At 49.9% G+C, this 20,497-nt stretch overlaps 1 protein-coding gene and 1 gene segment (V, D, J or C); both read left to right on the forward strand.

Annotated features, from left to right (window-relative positions):
- The window catches only part of LOC122733853 (immunoglobulin lambda-1 light chain-like), a 773,472-nt gene extending 768,859 nt beyond the window's left edge, over positions 1 to 4,613 (forward strand). For 2 of the 4 annotated variants that reach the window (XM_043974581.1, XM_043974593.1), the window contains exons 3-4: positions 2,636 to 2,673; positions 4,185 to 4,613. In XM_043974581.1, coding sequence (XP_043830516.1) covers positions 2,636 to 2,673; positions 4,185 to 4,504 — 358 coding nt within the window. In that variant the 3' untranslated portion in view covers positions 4,505 to 4,613. Of the gene's footprint in view, positions 1 to 2,633; positions 2,674 to 4,184 lie in introns of all 4 variants that reach the window. The other 2 variants (XM_043974588.1, XM_043974598.1) reach the window with 2 other exon arrangements.
- A 2,935-nt stretch (positions 4,614 to 7,548) lies between these two features.
- LOC122735364 lies at positions 7,549 to 9,509 on the forward strand. The segment is given in 2 exon segments: positions 7,549 to 7,624; positions 9,081 to 9,509. Coding segments are annotated over 2 exon segments (381 nt in total).
- Positions 9,510 to 20,497: the final 10,988 nt, after the last annotated feature.

Consider the following 20,497-nt stretch of genomic DNA (forward strand, 5'->3'; position numbering starts at 1 on the left):
AATCCAGGGCCGGTGCTTTATCCACTGTGCCACCGAGCTGCCCCCCTGATTTCTTTCAAATAGTCTTCTCCACCAAAGCCAAGGTCTGGACATGCACCTCCTCTCACCAAGTCCCTGTGAGCCCAATGAGGCTAAATTGGCCTCCTTCTATCAGGCCTTCTGATGGTGCCATCAGTCCCCAGGGCACACAGACATTGCAAAGCAACAAGGAAGAGGCCACTGTCTCCATGGCACCACTGACCCCTGGCCACGCATGAGTGCCACATACAGGTGTGGCTTAATGGCATTCAGAGGATACATCACCATTGCTTCTGTCTCAGAGGTACACATTTATCTCTTCCCACTATCAATGCTCCTTCATGCACACACCAGAGCCACATATGTTCCCTGCACAGGGGTGCCCAGCCCACACTTCTCTAAGGACATCCACTCTTCCCACTGACAGTGCATGGATTCTCCCAGGTTTGGGGGAAATGTCTTTAGTTGCTACTTTTCTTACTCTTCTGTTTCATCAAAATGCCTTTGTTTTGAATGAGTTGCCTCATATGGCTGAGTAGTAAAAATAGAGACTTAGGTGGGGATTCATGAGCCATGGGGGATAGAGACCCACAGAGTGAACCTGGAGTAGCCATTACCTGGGGGAACTGCACTATGCCCTCTGAGTGGGGGAGGTGCCCCCAAGTGCAACGTGAGACTCCACTGAAATCCTACAAGGCTCCCTGAAAGATGCAGCAACAGAGATAAAGTTATTCAATGACCTTCTGATCATTTCTGAGCAGTGCATGAAACAGTGAAACACATGCTCACCAAAGGTCATTGAGAAGAATGTCCAGTGCAGAGTCTATATGAAAACACGAGCCCCCATCAGTGGTGAGGTCGCCCACAGACCCCTGCATATAACAATCTGGTGATTGCATCAGAACCTTGAAGATGATAGAGCCTACCCTAACCCTCCCTGCCTTTCTAGTCTCCTCCAACACTCTTCTCCAGCTAAGTGAATAGAGCACCAGAGAGGCAGCGAGGTGATGCAGTGGATAGAGCACTGGTCCTGATGTTGGGGGAACCTCATTTCAAATCTCACCCCAGACACTTACTAGCTGCGTGACCATGAGAAAGTTACTTTACTCTGACTGGCCCAAATTTCCAGGGCCATCTCAAACATCCTGATGTACACCTTGCCACTGGACTCAAATGACTGTGGAGGGGAGAGTGAGGTCGGTGACCCTGCACAGCCCGCCCTCACTTAAAGCCAATTCACTGAAAGTCATGATATCACCCTGATGTCATGATGCTCTTTGAGAATGAAGGACAAACAACAACAGAGCACCGGAACTAGGGCCAGGAAGAACTGAGTTCAAATCTGGCCACAGACACTTAATAGCTGCATGATCCTGGACAAGTCACAAGCTCTGTCTGTTTCCTCATCTGTAACATGGGAAAAGTAATAGCACCATTCTCCCAGGGTTATCATGGGGATGTTGTCAAGCACTTAGCACAGTGTCTGCCACCGAGTGGGCACTGAATGCATACTTGTTTCCTGACCTCCTTTCCTTCTCCACCCCCTCTATGAACCAGTCATCCTGGTCTACTCACTGGTCTTCTGGCCCGTCACTACATCTCCCATCTCTGCACCTTGGTATGACCGTCTCCACTGCCTGGATGCCTCTCAACCTACTCACTGCCAACTCTGAGAATCCCTGGTTGCCTTCAGGACTCAGCAAAGAGGCCAACGTCCGGAGGAAGACTGTTCTCGTGCTACCAGCATCTAGAACCGTCCCTTCCATGGTTACCTCCAATCTCATCTCCCCTGTCTGTATCTTATTGTTACCTATATACATGAAGGTAAATATATATATATATATATATATACATACATACATATGTGTGTATAAGAGAAGAAAAAATGAAATGAGAAGAAAGAAGGGAAGAGAAGAAAAGGGGAAAGCAGAGGAGAGAACAGAACAGGACAGAAGAGAATAAGGGTGGAAGAGAGGGCAGAGAGAGTGAGTGGGAGCCAGAGAAAGAGAAGAATGAAGTCTGTGCTAAGCTTAAGCACAATAATGCCTGGGGAAATTCCAGAAACTATTATAAATGGTATGGTCCATGAACAGCCAGAAAGGAAAGCTGAGATCACAAAGAGCCAATGTGGCCTCCCCAAGGACTATGGGAAACTAACCCACTGTCCTTTTTGTGACAGGATCAATAAACCAGGCAGTACAAGGGGAAACATGGGTGACTCTGACCAAGAGGGAGAAATGCCCTAACAGAGGGACATTTCAGGGGCAGCTATGAGATCAGCATTCTTGGGGGACCTTAAAAATCCCAACTCTACATGAGCTGCTCCTTAAACATGGCACACGGAATTCCTGCATAAGCCCCTGACATGGGAACTCATGTCTACTCAGAGAATGGGTTTTCTCTCAACTCTTGACTATAGGGCAAGTGTTCACTGGGATGGGAGATGGGGGACACCTGCCCAGCTCTCTGATGAAGGGTGAAGAGGCCTCTGGGCCCTGGTGAATCAGGTGGAGGGCTCAGTGTTCCTGTCTCACAGCTGCACAGAGGGGAAGGGGAGGGGGTGACTCTGAGACAAATAAATCACTGGGAGGTTTTTGTGCGGGTCTGTGTCACAGTGTTGGGTGTTCGGCGGAGGGACCCAGCTGACCGTCCTCGGTGAGTCACTCGGTTTTCCTCTCTCTTTATGGGATCTCAGGGGCTCTGGGAAAATGTCTGGTGATTTGCTCTCCTTAGCAGGGGGTCCTAACAGGGGCTACACTTGACAGCTTCTGCTAAAGCTTCAGGGTGTCCTGGGTTTCCTGGCCTCTGCCCTTGTTGTCCTCTCTTCTCTGAGACAGCACTGTCCTCAGGGGGCTATCTCAGGGGTTTGGGTGATCTAGGGAGATGGCCTTCAGTCTGGCCCAGCCCAGCTCTGGGGACAACAATGACCTGTAGGAATATGGAGACCTAAGATGTCAGGACTGGGCTGGGATGAAGGGACCCCTGAGGCCAGGGACAGGGAGGTCTAGAGCATGATGGTCAACTCTGGGCTGCCCTGGGCGGGGAGGTTCAGGGGGCAGGGAGGAGTGCTGGTCAGAAGCGTCACCTGGGCCTCTCAGGACAAGCCCAGGCCCTTCAGGGGACAAAGGGAGGGGTCACCCCTGGGAACATCAGGGAGGCAGGAGAAAAGGGATCTGGACACAGAGGAGAGCAGGGGTGGAGAACACACACCAGGACAGGGGGGAGCATCTCACACAAAGTCAGACAGTCAGACACCCAGGAGACATGGGCGAAATGAAGGCAGTTGGAACCTCTAGGCCAGAGGCTCTGCCCAGGACCCAAGGACCCCCCTCATCAGACCAACAGCCCAGTACAGATGCCCCAGCACAGGCAGACTCCCTCAGAGCAGACCCGCTGACCCTTCTCCACAACCTTCTCCACAACAGAAAACTCCCCAAAGCCAGACAGACTCCCGAGGACTCAGGCCCTGATTGCTCAAGGCAGACAGACAGCTCAAGACAGACAGGCAGACCTCCCATTCCCCCAGGACAGAAAGGACAGTGGGGCCTGGGGGAAGGTATGACAGGGCTTCTGGGGGAGCCTGGGAATCCACTGGAATGCCCAGCAGCACATTCTGGGCTCCACGGGGACAGTGTGCAAGAGGAAGGCTGAGCAGAACCAGACTTCTAAGAGAACAGAACATCAGGCCTGGAAGGGGAGTTGAGAGAGCAGGTTCACTCACCTAACCAGCCCATGAGGACCTTGAAGGACAGACAGGAGAGAGGCTGAGCTCATGGTGCCCCCCTGTTCAGCCCAGAGTCAACAGAAGGACCCACAGTAGCAGAGAGATCAAGCACAGTATTGGGGATCAGAGGACAGGGGTTCAAATCTGAACCTTACTTCTAATTTATTTGTGTGACTTTGGGAAACTCATTTCCACTCTCTGGGATTGTATCTTTTCATCTGTTCAATGGATGGAGCAATAGGAGAAAAGAACTTTCTAACCCAAGATCTCTGACACACAGATCCAGGACTAGCCCCCTCCCACCAAGGACATTCCAGACCTAACGTAATGGTAGCATCAAGACTGGACTCCCAGGTTTGGGGGCACAAGGTTGTCCCTCAGCCTCTGACCTGTGCTCTTCTCTCCCTGCCTAACCTCTCCCTCTCTTTCACCCAACTCCCAGGTCAGCCCAAGGCAGCCCCCACCGTCAATATCTTTGCTCCATCCCAAGATGAGCTAGCCACCCCAAAGGCCACCATCGTGTGTCTCATCAGTGGCTTCTACCCGGGTGCCGTGGAGGTGGCCTGGACCAAGGATGGCTCCCCTGTGTCCCAGGGTGTGGAGACCAGCCGGCCCTCCCGCCAGAGTGACAACAAGTACTCAGCTAGCAGTTACCTCTCACTCACAGCTAACCAGTGGCAGGCAGCCAAGACCTTCACCTGCAAGGTCACCCACGATGGAAAGGTCATCCAGAAGGAGGTGTCCTCAAGCCAGTGCACCTAGATGCCACATCCCTCCTGGACCCCCCCCCTCTATCCCCACACATGGGCTTCCCCAGCCCATCCTCCTCCTCCTCTCTCTCCTGATTTCAATAAAGATCTTTCTTTTCTCATTCACTGGTCTCTCATGTCTTCTGTGTCTCATCTCCCCTCCCCTTGATAAGGAGAACGGGGCCCCATCATAGGAACCCTGACATCCCTGCCCAGTGCTACTCTAGGCACAGGATGGACAGCCTGGGCTCACCCAGCATGCTGTATTCAAAGAGCACACACACCATGGGGCACCTGACTGCCCACCCTGCCATCATCAGGGAGCCAGGCAGAACCAGGCTGCCTTAAAGGGAGGCACTGACCTAAGACTCCTGTCACTCCTCTCAACAGAATCCCACAAAGATGTCCTTCAGAAAGAGGGAAGATGCCCAGGGTGCAGCTCAGGGGGAAGGGACCACCAGGGAAGAGGAAAGGAGGCCATGGGGCCACTGCTTATGGGATTGACCCCGATGGCCTCCACTGGGGGGAGGCCAGCAGTAGCCATGTCCCTCAGGTTACCCACAATGCAAAGCTCATCAAGAATGGGACATACAACCTTTTCATAGTGGCTAAGAACTGGAAATCAGGGGCAGCTAGGTGGTGAAGTGAATGAAGCACTGGCCCTTCATTCAGGAGGACCTGAGTTCAAATCCAACATCAGACACTTGACACTTACTAGCTGTGTGACCCTGAGCAAGTCACTTAACATTCATTGTCCAGAAAAAAAAAATTATTGGAAATCAAAGGAATGCCCATCAATTGGGGAATGACTAAAAAAACTGTGGTATGTGATCATAATGTAATATTATTGGACCATAAGAAATGACAAGCAGGATGACTTCAGAAAGGTCTGGAAAGACTTGTATGAACTGATGTCTAGTGAAGTGAACAGAACCAGGAAAACTTTGTGCACAGAGATAGCTATATTGTTGGATGAACACCTCTGAATCACTTAACTGCTCTCAACAGTGATCCAAGACAATCCCAAAGACTAATGATGAAGCATACTATCCACCTCCAGAGAAAGAACTGATATTGACTGAACACAGATTGGAGCTTGCTATTGTTTAACTTCTGTCTTTCATCTATTTTCTGTTCCTCAAGTTTTCTTACAACAAAGGACTAATATGGTCATTTTTTCCCTACCTGCACATGTATAACCTATATCTGATTGCTTAGCAGCCCAGTGAAAGGAGAGGGAAGAGAGAGAGGGATAGAATTTGGGATTGAATTTTTAAATAAAAATGTTTATTTTAAAAAGAAGAAGGAGCCAACCAGACAAGACTTGGCCCTGATAACTTGGGCATCCTTGGGACACATGCCTGGGGCATGTGTCACACTGCTCAGCAGCCCTCCCAGAGACACTGGGAACTGATTCTGCTTGCCTCTTTCTAGGACATGTCAGGATGAGGGACGACAGAGGAGGCAAGGGCTGGGCTAAGGAAATAGGACCCATCAGGAGTACGTGCTCATGGAGGGTGACTTCAGACAGCTTGGTGGTACAGTGGATAAAGCAGTGGGCCTGGATTCAGGAGGACCTCAGTTCAAATCCAGCCTTAGACACTTGACACTGCCTGGCTGTGTGACCCTGGGCAAGTGACTTAACCCTCATTGCCCCACAAAAAGGGAAAAAAGAGTGACCTCACATTCCACCAGCAGGTCCGTTACCACAATCTCACCCAAGCCCAACCAAGCCCTTGACACTTCCACCAGTACATCAGATAGCCAGGCCCCCCTGAGCAGAAGTTCTCACCCCAGCCTTGGCCCCCAGAAATTCACAGTCACACGAAAGGATCAGGCCCTTCTGTCAGACAGGTCACAGTCCCCTGGGGGACACCAAGACTATCTCTGCTCCAGCTCCCACAGTGCCCTCCCTCCACATCTTCCTTGGGGTGCTCTGCCCCCCCCACAAACCTGGGAAATAATTCAGAGAGAATCAACCCCATTTCAGACGAGGAGCCTGAGGTTCAGGAGGGAACACACCTGGGGATGGTGTGACTCACCCCAGGTCACAACAGGGATTCAGACTCACACCTTCTGCCCACCCTACCAAGGCAGCTTTCTCTCCACCCTCTACTCAACAACACTCCATGATTTCCCATTGCCTCCAGCTGGGAAAGCTGGGCTTCCCCTGCCCCACCCAGACTCCCACCTCCTCCACTCTCCTGAGGTCCAGCTCTTCCCTGTCCATCCTACAAGCCGGGTCCTCTCCCACCTTGGCCCTGCCTTCATCCCGCCCCCTCCTCCTCCAGCAGCATCTTGTCCATCCCTAATCTCTCCTCAGTCCTGGCTCTTCCAGGAAGCCTTCCATGATGACTGCCAAAGCCCCTGCACCATCCCAGAGGGCGCTTGGCTTTCCTTCCCTCCCTCACCTTGGCAGGTGTGTCCTGGATCTCATACACTCAGAATGGCTCCTGATCCATCTCCTCCCAGAGGCCCTGAGGAGCTGTCCAGCTGTGGAGTTCTGGTCCCATTAGGCTAACTAGACCTTGAGCCCCCAGGGCCAGGAAGCTACTTTCTCCTTGCCCTCCCTACCTTCTCCACCCTGGGGTCTGATCACACCTTTGACAGTAAGTACCTGTGTGACTTCGGACCAGGCCCTTACTTTGGCTCAGCCTTAGGTGCTTCCTCTCCAAAGTGGGAGGGAGGGGGAAGGCTCTACATCCCAACTTCCCCCTCTATTGTTGGGAAGATCAAAGAAGGTCATGAGAGGGAAGGGCAGTGGGGACACCCTGAGAAGCATCAGCCCTGACTTGGAATGGTCCTCAGAGCTGGGCTAGGTGCCTAGTGATCATTCCAAGCCTGGATTCAGGGCAGAGCCAGCTCCCTGGTCATACATTGCCTCAGAACAGATCTCTTCCCTGAGAGGGGAGGAGGTAGCACAGAGGGGACCCTGCCCCTGCTCTCTGAAGGGAGGGGAGCATGGGAGGGCAGTTTGCCCCTCTGGAGGCCCAAGGCTTCTGGGTCACGGTGCCTGGCTTCCCCTCTGCAGGTGGGGGTCCACAGTGTCTGGGCCAACTCACTGCAGGGTTTATGCACAGGTCTGTGTCACTGTGTGCTGTGTTCGGCGGAGGGACCCAGCTGACCGTCCTTGGTGAGTCGCTCCTCTTCTGCTCTCCATTTTAGGGATGCTGGGGGCTTTGGGAAATTTTCTGGGCATTCCTTTTGGGTTCATGCTGGGAACTAACTGGGCTCACACAGCCCAGCTCAAATCAGAGATTCACAGTCTACTTACTGAAGTCTCCAAGTCTACTGGGGTCTCCAACCTCTGCCCTTCTGCCTCCTCTTCCCTCCCTCTTTCCCAGGGCTCTGACAGCCTTCTGCTCAGCTCCTTGCTACAGGGCCTTGGCTGCCCCATGGCTGTGACCATCTGCCCCTCAGCCTGCCTCTGGAGTTCTCTACCCTTTGGTTGTCCTGACCACCTTTGGGCAATGGAGGAAAGGGGTGGATCTAAACTGAATTGGGAATAAGGGGAAAGTAGGCTGGGCACTAGCAGGACCTTCAGGGAAAGATGCCCTGCTGCCAGGCATTGGGGAGTCAGGGATGGCAACTGTGATTGGAGAGCTAAGAGACCTGTGTCAGAAGAGCCAACTTCTCCTCTGAGCCCGAGGCCAGGCCCTCCAGGGAACAGAGGGGAAGGCGAGCCATGGGGACCTGGGGGTGGACGGCCCCACAAGAGAGCAGAGATGGGGGGCATGCACAAGAGTCAGCCTCTCAGCAGATGGCAGATGGCCCAGGACAGAGGAGCACAGGGAGGCCAGACAGAGGCTAGGGGACAGAGACACTGCCAAGACCCCAACTGCTGCCCACAACACACCAAGGGCCCAGCACAGACAGGCTCGGTCTCAGCACTGAGCACACATTGCCACAATTAGACCAGCCATGAAGGACGGGCACATCCCCAGCAAAAACCTGACACCTCGAGACAGAAGGAAGGCTCAGCATAGATGGGCAGAACGCCAGCACAGAAGGACCCCCAAAAGAGACAGCGTCCCTAGGAGAGCAGCAGGCATGGGGGCTGGCAATCCCCCAGGAATTCTCAGCTGGACCCTCCAGCCTGGGCTTGAACAAGGTTTGAGGGGAGGGCTGGGGAGCCCTGGGCTCCAGGAGCACATGAGGTCAGGGCTGGAAAGGGAGTGCACACTTCAGACCTTGGAACCCCACACTGAGCAGATGAGGAAACCTATGCAGAGCAGGGAAGGAACTTGCCCAATTCTGTCCATGGAGTGAGGACCCAGGCCAGCAGCAGAGCCCTGCACTAGGGAGGGTCGGAGGGCATGGGATAGAATATTGGTGCAGACTCTTCCTATCTAGAAACTCACTTCCACTCTCTGGGACTCAGTTTCCTCATTGCTCAAAAGGGAAGGAATGGGCTCTGATGTCTCTTCTAGCTAGAGATCTCTGATAGTCTGATCCAGGGCATCCACTGACTGATCATGCTGGGATGTGGACTGGACTCCCAGGTTTGGGGCACAAGGTTGTCCCTCAGCCTCTGACCTGTGCTCTTCTCTCCCTGCCTAACCTCTCCCTCTCTTTCACCCAACTCCCAGGTCAGCCCAAGGCAGCCCCCACCGTCAATATCTTTGCTCCATCCCAAGATGAGCTAGCCACCCCAAAGGCCACCATCGTGTGTCTCATCAGTGGCTTCTACCCGGGTGCCGTGGAGGTGGCCTGGACCAAGGATGGCTCCCCTGTGTCCCAGGGTGTGGAGACCAGCCGGCCCTCCCGCCAGAGTGACAACAAGTACTCAGCTAGCAGTTACCTCTCACTCACAGCTAACCAGTGGCAGGCAGCCAAGACCTTCACCTGCAAGGTCACCCACGATGGAAAGGTCATCCAGAAGGAGGTGTCCTCAAGCCAGTGCACCTAGATGCCACATCCCTCCTGGACCCCCCCCCTCTATCCCCACACATGGGCTTCCCCAGCCCATCCTCCTCCTCCTCTCTCTCCTGATTTCAATAAAGATCTTTCTTTTCTCATTCACTGGCCTCTCTTGTCTTCTGTGTCTCATCTCCCCTCCCCTTGACGGGCGATCACAATGTGGGGTGCCTGACAATGCCCATATCAAAAGGCCAACTCAGGTCAAGACCCTGGTGGGCTGGAAGCTGGAAATTTAGGTCTAACCAACATGTTCACTGCTTCCCAGGGACTTTCTCTCCCTTCTGAGGACCTGACGAGAACATGAAACTGCTTTTCTTCCAAGGGCTGGCTCCCAGAGGGAGGGAGTAAGATGGGGAACAATAGGGTCCAGGGATGGAGAGCTAGGCATGGAGTCAGGAAGACCTGAGGTCCTATTCCAGCCTTGGATACTTCCTTCCTGTGCCCACTTAAGTGAGCAAGCCTTTTCACCTACATCAGCCTCAGTTTCCTTACCTATAAAATGGGGAGAATGACAGCATCTGCCTCCCTGCATTGTTGTGAGTCTAAAATTAGTTAGTACCTGTAATGCACTTTACAGCAAAGTAAAACTTATAAACGTGTTTTATAAAAGCTAGCAATAATTATGATTAGTTTTTGTTGTTGTTAATAACACCTACCTCCCAGGGGTGTGGGGAAGATCAAATGATCTAGCATAAAAAGTGCTTTGCAAACCTTAAGGATCTACAGAAGGCTTAGCTGTGTGGGGGTGAGAATGAACTGGGGCCAGACTGGAGGCAGGGGGACCAGTGAGGGGGTGCTTGCCCTGACCCAGGCCTGGGATGGTGACCCAGACAGACAGGGTGCAAAAGTGTGAATGGAAAAAAAACAGGTGTAGGTGAGGGATGGTGTGAAGAGAGAAAGAACAAGATTGGGAGGGGGCTGAATAGGCAGAAGTGGCACTGAGGAGGAATGGAAGATGGAACCAAGCCTGTGGACCTGGCTGACTGGGAGCAGGGCTGCTCCCTTGGCAAAGGGCAGGACATCACCATGGCCACCTCCCTTGACCTTCCTCCAAACACTCTCCTCTATGACACTCCCCCCTTCTGGTTCCCAGATTTCCTTCCATGGCCAGGTCTTAGTCCTATGCAGCACTACCCCACACACCCTCCTACTGATCTGATTTCTTTTTGTTTGTTTGTTTGTTTTGGCGGGGCAATGGGGGTTAAGTGACTTGCCCAGGGTCACACAGCTAGTAAGTATCAAGCGTCTGAGGCCGGATTTGAACTCAGGTACTCCTGACTCCAGGGCCAGTGCTCTATCCACTGCACCACCTAGCTGCCCCCGACAGGGATATTGTTTGATAAAGAATTGTGAATGACTTAACTATTTTCAGCAATACAATGATCCTAGACAATCCCAAAGGACCATTGATGAAACATACTGTGCACCTCCAAAGAAAGAACTGATATTGATGGAGCATAGTGAAGCATGCTATCTTTCACTTTCTCTTTTTCTTTTTAATCAAGTTTTCTTGTACAAAATGGCAAATATTGTCATGTTTTACATAATCATACATGTACAACCCATATCTGATTGTTTGCCACCTCAGAGAGGGGTCCGGGGAGGGAGAGAAAGAGGGATAAAAATCAGAACCCTAAATTATAAAAAAAAATTCTTATTTTTTTTTAAAAACCTTCAACAGGGAAACAGTTAACAATAGTAATCATGAAAAAGAGAAAAGGGGGGAAAATTGTACAAAAAATATTTATAGCAACTCTAGGTGAAGGCTAAGAATTGAGAATCAAGGGAATGTCCATCAATTGAGGAATGATGGAAAAAGCTGTGTTATATGATTGTAGTGGAATGGACTTGTGCTACAGGAAATGACAAACAGGATGATCCCCGGAAAACCTGGAAAGACTAATGAACATCTATGTATAGTGAAGTGAGCAGAGCTGGGAGGACATTGTGCGTAAGTGACAGCAGTATTGTTCAGTGAGCAATTGTGAATGACTTAACTACTCTCAGCAGTGCAATGATCCAAGACAATCCCCAAGGAACTAATGAGGAAGCTTACAATGCATCCCCATAGAAAGAACTGATAAAAAGAATACTTGTGGATTGTATATATGTAACCTGGTTGTGATCTTGTGGAGGGGGGAGGAAAGGGAGGGAGGGAGAAAAATTTGGAACTCTAAATCTTATGGAAATGAATGTTGAAAACTACCCTTACATGTAACTGGAAAAAATAAAATAAATGTTTGTTGCTGAAAAAAGAAAAATTTTTAAAAATTAAATTAAAAAAATTAAAAACAAAAAAATAAAAAACCTTCAACATTATAGAGCTGACCCTCATGATCCCTGCCTTTCCAGTATCCTCCATCACTCCTCCCCAGTTAAGTAAAAAGACCACAGTATCTAGAGCCAGGAGTACATGAGGTCAAATCTGGCCTCAGACACTTACTAGCTGCGTGATCCTGGCCAAGTCACAAGCTCTGTCTGTTTCCTCCTCTGTAAAATGGGAATCATAAAAGTACCATTCTCTGTGGGTCGTTATGAGGATCTTGTCAAGCACTTAGCACAGTGTCTGCCGCCGAGCGGGCACTTAATGCATACTTGTTTCCTGACCTCCTTTCCTTCTCCACCCCCTCTATGAACCAGTCATCCTGGTCTACTCACTGGTCCTCTAACCCATCAGCACATGCGCCATCTCTCCGCCTTTGTATGACCCTTTCCACTGCCTGCTTAATCTCTACCTACTCACTGCCAACTCTGAGAATCCCTGGTAGCCTTCCAGACAGCACAGAGGCCGCCTTCTGCAGGAAGACTGTTCTGGGGCTACCAGCATCTAGCTCCTTCCCTTCCATGCTTACCTCCCATCTCCCTTGTATGTAACTTGTAGGTACCTAAATATATAAATGGTTGGAGAGGAGAGGAGGGGAGGGGAGGGGAGAGGAGAGGAGAGGAGAGGAGAGGAGAGGAGAGGAGAGGAGAGGAGAGGAGAGGAGAGGAGAGGAGAGGAGAGGAGAGGAGAGGAGAGGAGAGGAGAGGAGAGGAGAGGAGAGGAGAGGAGAGGAGAGGAGAGGAGAGGAGAGGAGAGGAGAGGAGAGGAGAGGAGAGGAGAGGAGAGGAGAGGAGAGGAGAGGAGAGGAGAGGAGAGGAGAGAGATTAAGGACAGGAAAGGGGGAGGGGGAGAGGGAGCAAGGAAAAGAGAAGAATGGAGTCTGCACTCCATAGAGCAATAAGCTTCCTGGGAAAATTCCTATTGTAAAATATCTTATTGTAAAATTCACCTTTCGTAAAGGGTACTGTCCATGAACAGCCAGAAAGGGAAGCTGGGATCACCAAGAGCCAATGTGGCCTCCCCAGGGACAATGGCAGACTAACCCACTATCCTTTTGGTGACAGGATGAGTAATCAGGCAGTGAAAGGAGTAACATGGGGGACTCTGACATCACTCTTCCAGGGCCCCCTCAGGATTCTCCTGTGCCTTGAAGAAGTTGTAGAGTCATTTCCTCTGCCACAGAATATCAGCCCCCATTATAGAGGCCTAGTGATTAGCACCCCACTTCCATTTAACATCAGATTCCTTGGTTCAGAGAGATCTTTACTTCGAAGCTATATCTAGAAGCAAACACACAGACATTCCCCCAGGCCTGGGGAGGGGAAATGGGTCAGGGGATATGGGGCTCACAGTTTAGCTCAGCCCCTACATAGTTTTCGTCCCACCAAGGGAAAGTCCAAAAGCAACTTGCTCCTGACTTCCTCTGGCCTAGATTCACTGTTCCCCAGTTATTTCGATGCTAAACTGGCTGCTCACCCCATGAGCATTCCTTTCAAGTACAATAGAATCCAGACCTGCTTCTGGCTGCCAACTCTCATCTGCCTTGATTCTGCCCTGCCCCCTACGGCTGCCCAACTCTAGGCTCAGAATAGCCTTCCCTGGGGCCCCAGGGTGGGGACTGAACCACAGAGACAGACTTTCAGAGCAGGGAGAGAGAGCGCAGGGGACCTCTGGTCTAATCTGTACCTGAAAAAAGTGTCCTGAGAAGTGGCCATCCCACCTTTACTTGCAGGTCCCCAGTGAGGGAGACCCCTCTGCCCCCAGAGCAGCCTATCCCCCTTCCCTCCTGGGGACCTCTGATTATTCAGAAGTTTTTCCAGTATCAAGCCTCAACTTGGCGCTGCGTCTTCTTCTACTCATTGCCCTCAGCCAAACAGAAGAAATGTACTTCCTCTTACACATCACAGCCCCTTAAATATTGGAAAGAATTGAGGTTGTATAGCTTGGAGAAGACCAAGAAGGGACATGATAGCTGCCTTTAAGAATTCCAAGGGGAGGGGTGGCTAGGTGGTGCAGTGGATAAAGCACCGGCCCTGGATTCAGGAGTTCCTGAGTTCAAATCCGGCCTCAGACACTTGACACTTACTAGCTGTGTGACCTTGGGCAAGTCACTTAAGCCCCATCGCCCTGCCAAAAAAAAAAAAAAAGAATTCCAAGGGGGGCAGCTAGGTGGTACAGTGGATAGAGCACCAGCCCTGGAGTCAGGAGGACCTGAGTTCAAATCTGGCCTCAGACACTTAACACTTACTAGCTGTGTGACCCTGGGCAAGTCATTTAACCCCAATTGCCTCACACACACACACACACAAAAAAAAGAATTCCAAGGATTCCCATGCAGAGAAGGGATAAGGCTTGCTCTGTGTGGCACCATTGGCCTGAATCAGGAGCAATACGGTTCAGTTACAAAGAGGTATATCGTGGCTGAATAGCAGGGAAAGCTTCCTAAAAATGACAGCTGTGCCCAAGCAGAATGAACTGCCTGAGGAGATGCCGGCTCCTCCTTCCTTGTAGGTCTCCAGCCAGAGGCTGGCTGGCCACTTGTCCAGTATATTATAGTGGGGGTTCCTCTGTGCGCAGGTTGGACGAGATGCCCTCTGAGGGTCCTTCTGCCTCGAATCCTGTGATTTTGTGACCATATCCCCCGAGTCTTCTCCTCCCCACGAAGCGCCCCCATTTCTTTTCAGTTAACTCGCATGTGCTGTGGACTTCAAAGTCTATTTTCGCCATCTCATCCTTCTCTGCTGGATAGTCTCCCCCTTCTCAGTGTTCTCTCCAGGCACCGTAACAAACACCGTAGTGCCGTCCTGCCGCAGAAATTCCTGGAGTTTGAAAGTCTCCCTATAGTTCCCTCTTCACCTGAATCCCTCAGACAGTCCTTCTCTTTCTAATCCCTCCTGCTCCTGTCCTGTCCTAGGTCCTGGTTGATATCCATTCTCTCCCTCTCTCTCTCTGTCTCTCTCTCTCTCTGTCTCTCTCCCTTCCTCTTTTCCTCCCTCCCTTCTTCCCTCCCTCTCTCTCCTTCTCTCCTTCTTTCATCCCCCCCCCTCTCTCTCACACACACACACACACACACACACACACATATACACATGCACAAATGCACTCACACACATCCACACAGGCATGCACACACATGCACACATGCATGCACACACACAGAATCTCTCTATCTCTACTGCAGCCCCAAACCAGGGCTTTTTGTCTCCAGGGGATTAGTACCATCTCACACTGACACATTCTGGGAGAGGGAAAACAGCCCTGGACCTAGAGTGCAAAGCCCTAATTTAGAGTTCCAGCTGGGCCTTCTGTCTGAGCCTGGGCAAGACCCTTCACCTTTGTCAGACTCATTTTCTCCTTTTTATACCACCGTGATCAGACTTGCAGTCGTTGTGAAGAAAGGGCATTGTACCCCACAAAGTGCTAGAAAGTAACATCTTCCCATCCTCTGTTCCCCAAGTCCATGGCCTTGGAAAGAGCTCCCCAATTTTCCCTGAGTCTTGGATCTTAGAGGACTCCCCAAATGTACATATTTCTCATTGGAATTCATCAGAACAGAGAATGTATGGAAAGGAGCTTTAAAAAAGAGAATGACAAGTGGATAAAGCACCGGCCCTGGATTCAGGAGAACCTGAGTTCAAATGTGACCTTAGATACTTGACACTTAGTAACTGTGTGACCCTGGGCAAGTCACTTAACCCTCATTGCACCACCAAAAAAAGAAAAAGAAAAAGAAAAGAGAATCGCAAAGCTGGGAGAGACCTTAGAACAGAATGTCAGAATTGTAAGAAAAATTAAAACATAGAAAGTTAAATATGTAAGAGACTTTAGAACATAGGAATTGTCAGAGCAGGAGAAGACCTTAGGATATGGAATATCAGAACTTGAAAGTTCCTTAGAAAACAAAAAGTTACTGATTCTACTCAACAATACAATGGTCCAACATAGTTCCAAAGGACTCATGATGGAAAATGCTCTCCAATTCCAGAAAAAAAAAGAACTGTGGAATCTGGATGCAGATCGAACCATACTATTTCTATTGGGTTTTTTGAGGTTTTTCTTTTTTGAGGTTTTTCCTTTTTGAGGTTTTTCCTTTTTGCTCTGATTGTTCTCTCATTACATGACTAATACAGAAATATGTTTAATGTGATTGTACATATGTAACCTATATCAGATTACTTGCTGTCTTGGAGAGGAGGGGAGAGAGGGGAGGAAGGGAGAAAAATTGGAAACTAGAAATGTTATAAAAACAAATGTTGAAAACTATCTCTACATGTAACTGGAAAATAATAAAATATTTATATGGGAAAAAGAGAAAAAAAGAAAAGAAAAAGTCGGAGACTAGAACAAAGAACATCAAATGGTACAGCAGGAAAGTTCTTCAGACCCTAAAACAGTGGTGTCAGATTCAAAAGGGTCTCCCCCAAACTTTCAGGGCCTCAGATTGACTTAGAAAACCACATATTAACATTATCTGTGTTCTACTGCATGTTCGTTTGTTTGTTACCCTATAATCTGGCTTGGTGCCGAAGAGTGGCCAGACTTTTGCCATAGAGCACACAAGTTATGAGAGCCAGAAATGACCTTGGAACATAGAATGTCAGATTAGAGGGGTATGGGAGCTTAGAGACTTCATTTCACAGATCAGGAAACTAAGATCTAGAAAAGCAAAGTGATTTACCCAAGGTCACACAGCAAGAGCATGGGAAAGCCAGGGCTAGAGTCCCCATCTCCTGGCTCCTAGTCTAGGACTCTTTTCCTTAAACACCTGCCCAGAGATGTGAGTCTCCAGCTTGCTCTGGCGCTGACCACCTATTTATCTGGCCTGATCTACTGATGAATCCCCAGCAAGCAGCTCCCATCGACTGGGAGGCCACCTGGGGAGGCAGAAATAGCCTTGAATGAGGTCACCTGGATCCCACGTTCCTAGAGGAGTCGGTCTCAGGGATTCCCCCCCAACCTCTGCTTTGCTGGTCTATCATTGTACAATACTCATGTACCGAGCCCGACGGGCCAAGCTCTGGAACCGGACCGTGTACCCAGAATGGTCCAGACTCAGTTTGAAGGGCCCCCGGTGGGCAGAGCGTCCGCCTCCCCAGAGCCCCCGGGCGGCTCCCGCCTTCCCCCCCACAGCTGCTCAGGCTGAGCGCCTAAGTAACCTGATGTCTGTCCCTAAGATCCTGGCGGGACATCGGGGCACAGGTGGAGAAGGGGGCAGAGCAGAGAGAGGAAGCGAGAAAGCTCAACTCTGGCTCCCACTTGACTTTCTTCACTCCCGAGAGCAGCTGAGTCATCTCTGGGCCTCAGGTGCCCGAGGAGCTGAAGGAATGGCATCGGGGGTGCCCGGGGAGAGCGGGGAGGAGGGGAGGCAAAACCCAGAGGGCTCCTGGGAGGAGAGGAGTCAGGAGTCATCCAGTCTGGCCTGCATGTGTGTATACATGTATATGTGTAAAGGTATAGACATACATAGCTGTACATGTATGTAAAGATCTATACTGCCTGTCTGTACATGCATGTAAAGCTATGTGCCTGCGTGTTTGTACATTGTGAAGGGATGTGTAGCTAGACATATATGAAAATATCTGTCCATACCTATCTATACATATGTAAAGGTCTAACCGTGCCTATCTATGCCTGTGTGTAAAGATATACGCATGTGTGTCTGCATGTGTCTTTACGTGGAAAGATATATGTGCTTATCTATACATATATGTGAAGATACATGTCGCTTTTACGTAAAGATCTGAACATGCATGTATGTATCTGTAAAGATCTATATCTGCATGTCTATACATATATGTGAAGATCTATGTGCCTGTGTGTGTAAAGATCTGCATGTGCATGTATGTATCTGTAAAGATCTATACCTGCATGTCTATACAAATATGTGAAGATCTGTACTTACCTATCAGCCAGCCGGTCATCAAGCGCTTATTCAGCCTAATCTGGAGGCCCAGAGATGACTCAGCTGAGCACGGTGCTCAGTTCTGAGGCCACAAAGACAAGAATGTCCCTGTCCTTAGGGGGCTTACGCTATCCTGGGAGAGGGAGGGGCTTAGGGAATGCACTGACACACAGATACAGCATCCATACAAAATGAACACACAGCTGTGGGGAAAGACACTAAGGACTGGAGCCATCAAGAAAGGGCCTCTTGAAGGACATCAATCAAGCAATGTTATTAATGCCAAGCGCTGTGGTGGGGATCCAAGGAATTCGATCATCTCTCCTATTGAAATGGTGCTGGAGTGGAGCCATGAAGGGAGCTGCAAAAGGCAGAGGTGATGGGGGAGAGCTTTGCAAGCACTGGGGAGGGAGAACAGCCCATGCAAAGGTGTGGAGGCTGGAAACAGAATATTGATCATAAGGAACAGAAAAGAAAAGCGTTTAACTGGAATGCAGAGTGTCAGAGGGGAGGTAATCAACAGGAATGCCTTCAACGACATTTCCAACAAGCGGTTGCCCAAGCTTTCTGCCCAAGGCTCCCCAGTGATGAGGACTTACTGTCTCCCAGGAGGCCCACTCTACTTACGGAGACTTGTAACTTTTAGGAAGATTTTCTTCCTCTCTGCACCCTCTTCCACACATCCCTTCTTCTTTCCTTGTGGACTCATGCAGAACATCTACATGAAAGTCCTTCCATATTTGAAAACAACTATCATCTCCCCTGAGTCCCCATGTCCAGCTGGAGCATGCCCACTTCTCTCAGCTTATCCCATGGCCCTTCCCCAGCTTGACTGCTTTCCCCTGAATACCCTCTAACTTATCAATGCCCACCACAACTGAATGTAATTCTAGAAATGTGGTCCTTCCAGAGCTCTCTCTTCCCTCATTGAAGATGCACTACCTCTCTTAACAGAGACCCAGTTTAATGAGGCAACTCATTGACCTAGTGGCTAGGGCACTAGCCCTGGAGTCAGGAAGGCCTGAGTCCTCATTCACACTGATACTTACTGGCTCTGTAACCCTGAGCAAAGTCACTTAACTTCCTCCCACTTCAATTCCAGTTCCCTTATCTGTAAAATGGGGTGAATAATAGCACCACCTCCCAGGGTTGGGAGGATACAATGAAATGATATTTGTAAAATGCTTTGCAGAAAGGGCTTCCAAAATGCTAGGCAGCTTTAATAAACTCTAAGCTTGCATTAGCTTTTTGGTTGACTCATACTGGTCTTCTAAGGCACTGAAACTCCACAGCCCGTTTTTTCCCCATAGGAACCACCATCTAGCCACATTTCCTCATCCTGTGCTTTGCGGTTGATTTTTTGAACCCAAGTATGATACTTTACATTTAAAGCTATTAAACTTCGTTTTGTTAGTTTCATCTTTGAGCCCTATAAACTTCTTTTGGGATTCTTATTTCACCACCAGTGAAATAAGTATTGTATTTTAGTATGACTCAGCAAATTCAGTAGTAGCTACCCCTCCTTTCCCACTGGCGATCATCCACGAAGTGGACAAGCAGCATGGGGCAGGGGAAGGTGTACTGGGTCCAACATCTATGGAACTAGAAGCAAACTCACGGCCTGCCCTTGGGCAAGTCACCTCACCTCTAGGGATCTCTGTTTTCTCATGTGTAAAATGGGAGAGTTCACCTCCCATGTCTAAATGCATGATTCTCCTAGGCCTTCCCCCAAAAGTCCCATCTTGAAAGCTGGTAAGATTCCTTTGATGTGCACATCACTTGGTGAGAAACCATTAAGACCAGACAGTTCGAGTGGACTTTAATTCAAGAAATCCAGAGAGCTTCCCCATTCTGCCCCCTTGACTCACTGAGCTGTTCCCACTTGGGTTCAGCATGAATCCTTCAGCTCCCTGCTGCTCAATGCTACCTTTGTCCTTATGGTTGGGGTTCATGACCTTCTTAAAAAAGCCCCACACCTAAGAAGGTCCCAGTTCCTGGATCCCCTCATGTCTGGGAAGTGACTCCTTTCTCTCTCTCTCTCTCTCTCTCTCTCTCTCTCTCTCTCTCTCTCTCTCTCTCTCTCTCTCTCTCTCTCACACACACACTCACACACACACACACACCAGTGAATGTCCCAAGTCCCAGGCACCATCTTCCTCCTACTGTGGTCATGGGACCATGAGATAATAGATTTAGAGACAGAAGAGTCCATAAATATTAAGTGGGCCAAGCGCACCACTTCACAATGGAGAAAACTGAGTCTGGAGGTAATTTGACCAAGGTCCCTGAGCTGGTGGGCTGATCCTCAAGCCACTGCTCTTTCCACATCTCCAGACATAGATGCCAGGGATTGGATGCTATCTGCGGGACCACAGGTCTATAACTGGAAGGGAGGCCACCCAGCCCAACCTCCTCCTTTTACAAAAGGGGAAACTGAGGCCCAGGGAAGGGAAGAGACCTGCCAAAGTTCCCCCAGATGGTAGCATGGCCAGGGTTGGAGACCAAGTCATCCGACTCCAAAGCCAGAGCTCTTTCCAGATCTAAGACACTAAACCCATGGACAGGCTCCCAGATCTCCAACCAGGAAGGACCCAGAGGTCATCTGGTCCCACCCTGTCATTTTACAGAGAAGGAGAAGAACTCCCCCAAGGTCATACAAGAAAAGAGGCCAAGGAAGAGTCAGACCCAACTCATCCGACTCCAAATCCAAGACTCTTTCTACTTCCCTCTACCACCATCTCAATCAATCAATCAACACTTATTAAGCACCCAGTACGTGCCAGACACAGTGCTAAGCCATCTCAGATAACTTGTTCTTCAAGATGAGATGAGCCTCTTCCCCTCTCTGAGCCTCAGTATCC

This window comes from Dromiciops gliroides, chromosome 1 (assembly GCF_019393635.1).
Source record: "Dromiciops gliroides isolate mDroGli1 chromosome 1, mDroGli1.pri, whole genome shotgun sequence".
In the NCBI taxonomy this organism is placed as follows: Eukaryota; Metazoa; Chordata; class Mammalia; order Microbiotheria; family Microbiotheriidae; genus Dromiciops; species Dromiciops gliroides.